This window comes from Aegilops tauschii, chromosome 5 (genome assembly GCF_002575655.3).
Source record: "Aegilops tauschii subsp. strangulata cultivar AL8/78 chromosome 5, Aet v6.0, whole genome shotgun sequence".
In the NCBI taxonomy this organism is placed as follows: Eukaryota; Viridiplantae; Streptophyta; class Magnoliopsida; order Poales; family Poaceae; genus Aegilops; species Aegilops tauschii.
In genome coordinates, this window is record NC_053039.3 from 12000559 (window position 1) to 12005321 (window position 4763).

Consider the following 4763-nt stretch of genomic DNA (forward strand, 5'->3'; position numbering starts at 1 on the left):
TCGTCAACGCGCGGCAGCGGCCGGAGTTATAGTCGTTGCAGGTGGAGGCGGTGGTGCTGATGGGGGCGGCGCGGTGGCGGAAGGAGGCAGGCGTGCGGTGTCGCGTGGTCGACTGGCTGCAGGACGCCATGGGCCTCGCCATGACTATGCCAAGCAGCGTCCGCACGTGTCGGCGGGCACGGGAAGTCGTCAATCGGGAAGAGGTCCCGGACATGAGCAACGATCAATACGCCCGGGATGAAGTCAATGGCGTGCACGCAAGTGGCAATTCTGATTTGACTGCATATACTACTGCCGTAGCAGGCTAGAGCAATTCTGATGTGTCATGTGTGCTAGACAAACCATATTAACATATTTTGTTAGAAAATGGAAGAGATGTGTAGTTCAAGTAGTAAAGGAGAACATACGTGCTATGAGTCCCTGAATATAAGCAGACAATTGCTGGAAAAACCATCACCATAACCAGATAAATCATTGCGTCACTCCTTGAGGGTTGGAGCGGCTTTATTAGACAACTAGCTAGGGACATCACATGTTAATCATATATATGATCTCTGTTGACTGATTTAGTTGGTCGTTGTAGGCATCCGGGTTGGCGATAAGGTAGGCCTCGATGGCCTTGAAGATGGCCGTGACATAGCCCTTGGCCTTGGTGATCTCATCCTGCACCTCCACGCCCGGCAGCAGCTTGTATGTCGATTCCACCTTCACCACGCTGCCGCCGTTGGCTGCCCACTCCACCTTGATGTGCGACGTGGCCGTCTCGATCCCGGTGCTGATGCCACCGCCCTCGATGAGGGTCGACTTGCACTCGCACTTGTCCGCGTCAAGGAACTCGAGCCTCTCCTTCATGAGGTTGAAGGGCATGGCTTCGAGATAGGGAACTGTGTTTCAAGCTTTGACCATGTGAATCAGATTGCAGGTGAGATGAACTGCTGTATGTGATGCATACCTGAGGTGAAGTTGAACTGCCTGACGCTACCTACGCCGCCTTCTCCCTCAACAGCGTGGGCGCTGGCGACGATCTGCGGCACGAGCTTGGGGGCCAGGGTGTGCCAGTCCATGACGCTGGCGCGGAAGAGGCGCGGGGCGGCGGCCGGCGACTCGATCTCATGGGTCCAGCTTTTGGTGGAGGCCATTGCTGTGAATGATGATCAACCGGTGCAGGTGCAAATGATGTGAGCTGTGGCTGTTGTTGTAATGGCGCAGGGCTGCTTTGCTTCATGGAGAGCAGAAGCGAGCGCTATAGATAAGGGTTCGAGAGCTGGGGTTGGTGAAACTTGACCGGATGGGTCTGGTCAGTGAACTGGAGCCTGGTGAGCCAGGGTGGACTAGGCTGTTCATTGTTGGGTCTGAAAGCTCGCGCTTTCGTCAATGTGGAACAATGTGTTCTCTATCCAATTCGGCAATTGGCACCACGATCTGCGTGGGAAATTATTCTAGTCCTAGGTGTGATTAGCCAGCTGCATTATTACCCATTAACAAATGGAAGGAAATCTTGAGACGAGTCACCCACCGTTGACCCATGTTCCATCCCATGCACGGCCGTGATCCCAAGGGACCGTCAACAGCGTCAAAACCGAACCGGGAATACGGTTTTTTTTCTCTTTCCGACAGAGGCACGCCCATGCCTCTCGCGAAATCACAAGCGTGCCTCTCGCGGAAGCAAAAACGTGCCTCTCGCGAAAGGAAAAAAAGAAGAAGAGAAAACGCGTTATTTTTTTCGTTTCCCAGAGGCACGACCATGCCTCTCGCGAAAGCACGACCGTGCCTCTCGCGAAAGCACAACCATGCCTCTCGCCGAAGCAAAACCATGCCTCTCACGGAAGGAAAAAAAACAGAAAACGCGTTTTTTTTCTGTTTTCGAGAGGCACGGCCTTGCCTCTCACAAAAGCACAACCGTGCCTCCCGCGGAAGGAAAAAACAGAAAACATGTATTTTTTTTTGTTTCCGAGAGGCACGGCCGTGCCTCTCGCGAGAGCAAAACCGTGCCTCTCGCAGAAGCAAAACCGTGCCTCTCGCCGAACAAAAACATAAAACACGTTTTTCTCCGTTTCCGAGAGGCACGGCCGTGACTCTCGCAAAAGCAAAACCGTGCCTCTCGCGGAAGCAAAACCGTGACTCTCGCGGGGAAAAAATAAAACACGTTTTTTCGCGCAAAAATAGTTGTTTTTTGAAAAAAGAATTGATCCAAAGGCTAAGGAAGACCGGTGGAAAACCGAAATGTCCAAAAACCCCGGAAAGAATGTTTAAAAAGCCGAAAACACGTGCGGAAAAATAAAAAAATCCGGAGGGAGCGCTCAGAGTGAGACACGTGGCGGGAGGTTGAGAGTGCGCCAAGTGGCGCTGGTCGTTGTGAGGCTCCCGAAGGAGCGCTCGTCAACTAGTTGCTCCCTTGGTTTCTTCATGGCCTACGAAGACTCTCGGATTAGGGTGAGGAGGGAAGACCATGGCGTCGCAGCCTATGCGTTGACCCCGTACCGGCTGGGGGGGAGGGGGTTGGCGCTCTTCTCCGCCTCCGGTGGCAAGAGATACTCACGTAGTACTACTATCATTTTAAGCTGTTTTTTTAAACCACCTCATATATTAATTAATTAAGAAAGTTATTATAATCGTTCATTACAAACTTCATTGCGCAGGGCAGAGCATCATTAACAAGGATACCATCCGATCTATTATCGAAGCTAAACTTTGCAATCGTATGGGCCACAACATTAGCCGAAAGATTAATCTTGGAATATTTGAAATTATTTATAAGCTTTGATAAACTCCTCGCTTCCTTTTTCAAATCGGCCAGTGGGGACCTATCAACTATTTCATTTGCAAGAGACGCAACCACAAAAATACAGTCAGTCTCTAATATGACAGGATTGTGAAAAGTGATGCTCGGAGTTCTGCCTCCTCCACACTTTTACAAAGCCCAATGTAATCCCAGGAAGAGACGAGGACCTTCCCGAAGAGTCCCTGGCCACCACGCCCACACTTGCAGCGCTAATGCTCTCCACAAAGCTTGCATCGACATTGATCTTAATATAATTCGAGGAAGGGGGTTGCCATAACACCTGAGTTTCCAAAGGATTAGGAACAAGTTTTAATCCATACTGTGAACCTTTACCTTTATTTTTCGAGTCCACCTCTGGACAGGAGTGAATTGCAACAAATGATGACCAATGATTCTCCACAAAATTACCAGAGGCCGAGACAAGTTCCTTCCCCGTACCAAATATCAAGTTATTTCTCAAACGCCGAGCTCTTCAGGAAATGAGTATAATTTGGTCACGCATAGTAGCACTCAATTGGTCCAAAAGAATAAGAAACCAATCAGGCCCGAATGCTTGGAAACCTCCTCCCGAGGAAGATCCCATATGTCCCTCATGGACATACGCAACGCATATGCCTTAGGGCACTTTACTAGTGCATGAAACTTACTTTCATCTTCCACTCCACAAATAGAGCATGTCCTGAGAGTGGCTTGGTGGTGCAAGACTCTGTTTACCTGGACGGACAAACTATTCGTAGCGGTACGCCACGCAAAAATCTCGATCTTCTAAGGAACATTGGCCTTCCAAATAATATCCCAAAATCTTCCTTTCCCCCAACACAGTGCCACTCTATTGCCCTTCGTCTTCTTTACGTTCCTTTAGATTAAGCACAAGCATGTACACGCTTTAACCGAGAAGAAACCATCTTTCTCAAAGTGCCAAGCTATAAAATCACCTTCCCCCGACGACGACTGAAGACATAAACTTAATATCTCCTCTGCGTCATGTGGATAAAACAATTGCCTAACCAAATTCTCATCACATCTCCTCGGTTCCCTCAATTCAAGGCCAGAGATTCTTGGTAGCCAATTATCCACGAACCAGTCAACTATGCTCCAGATTTGTTATTTCCATGAGTGTTAATGTTGCTATGTGTTTGTGTTTAATTACTTTTTCCGTCGAGAGGTTTGTGTTGGTGTTACTGATGGCATGAATAATGTAAGCCCAGAGGAAAGAGACCTTGTACGTTGTGAATCTATTTCTGAAACCCGAAGTATAAAAGCTACTCGTTGTTGGATGCATCTTACTAATCAAGAGGACATTTAAATGATCGTTGGATGGATTTTCTCCTACATTGGTCGTTTCATTCCATTAGTACTACAACAAAGGTCATGTCAAGAGGACATCTGCATGAGCAAATACCTGGTTTCAACCTCCAAAGAAGGATTGTGTAAGATTTGGATGGATTGTTTTCTACATCGGTCGTTTGACTCTATTTGTACCACATTCAACTGACGAGTTCTCAAGATTCTGGCAACCAACTCGCTGGTGAAATCCCTTATCCAATATAACATCACTAAGCTATCTGAATTTGTCATGCAATACTTTATCAGGAAGGATACCACCAGGGCAAAAGGTGCGGCCGCTTAGGGCTATCTCAAATAAGGGCCCAATACATCTAATGCCTATAAGTTACAAAAATATGATTGTAGAACATAACACTATTAAGGGGTGCACAGGGGGCATTTGCCCCCCCCCCCCCCCCCCCGCGCACTTCACCATGTTGTATTTATTCAATAGTCATTTATGATAGAGTACATGTATCTACTACTATTTTATATTATAACATGAAAATATAATAATATTTTTGCATTGATTTGTAATCCACAAGATCATCGAAACGAGAGAAGGGGTACAAGGACTTGTATATTCAAAATCTTACAAAAACCATAATCGCAATTCTGGTTCCAGGACTACCTCCGTAAAATAGAAAGTGACACC

At 47.5% G+C, this 4763-nt stretch overlaps 1 protein-coding gene across 2 annotated transcripts; it reads right to left on the reverse strand.

The window, feature by feature from the left end:
* Positions 1-354: 354 nt before the first annotated feature.
* Positions 355-1230, reverse strand: LOC109737631 (pathogenesis-related protein 1). Of its 2 annotated transcripts, none has more exons than XM_040388308.2 (2): positions 953-1230; positions 355-884 (listed from the first exon to the last, which is right to left on the reverse strand). In XM_040388308.2, the coding sequence occupies exons 1-2, from the start codon at positions 1137-1139 to the stop codon at positions 529-531; spliced, it is 543 nt and encodes a 180-aa protein (XP_040244242.1). In that variant the 5' UTR covers positions 1140-1230; the 3' UTR covers positions 355-528. The 2 variants fall into 2 exon arrangements, with proteins under 2 accessions (XP_040244242.1, XP_020152344.1); XM_020296755.4 differs by having other exon boundaries at positions 355-869; positions 953-1229.
* Positions 1231-4763: the final 3533 nt, after the last annotated feature.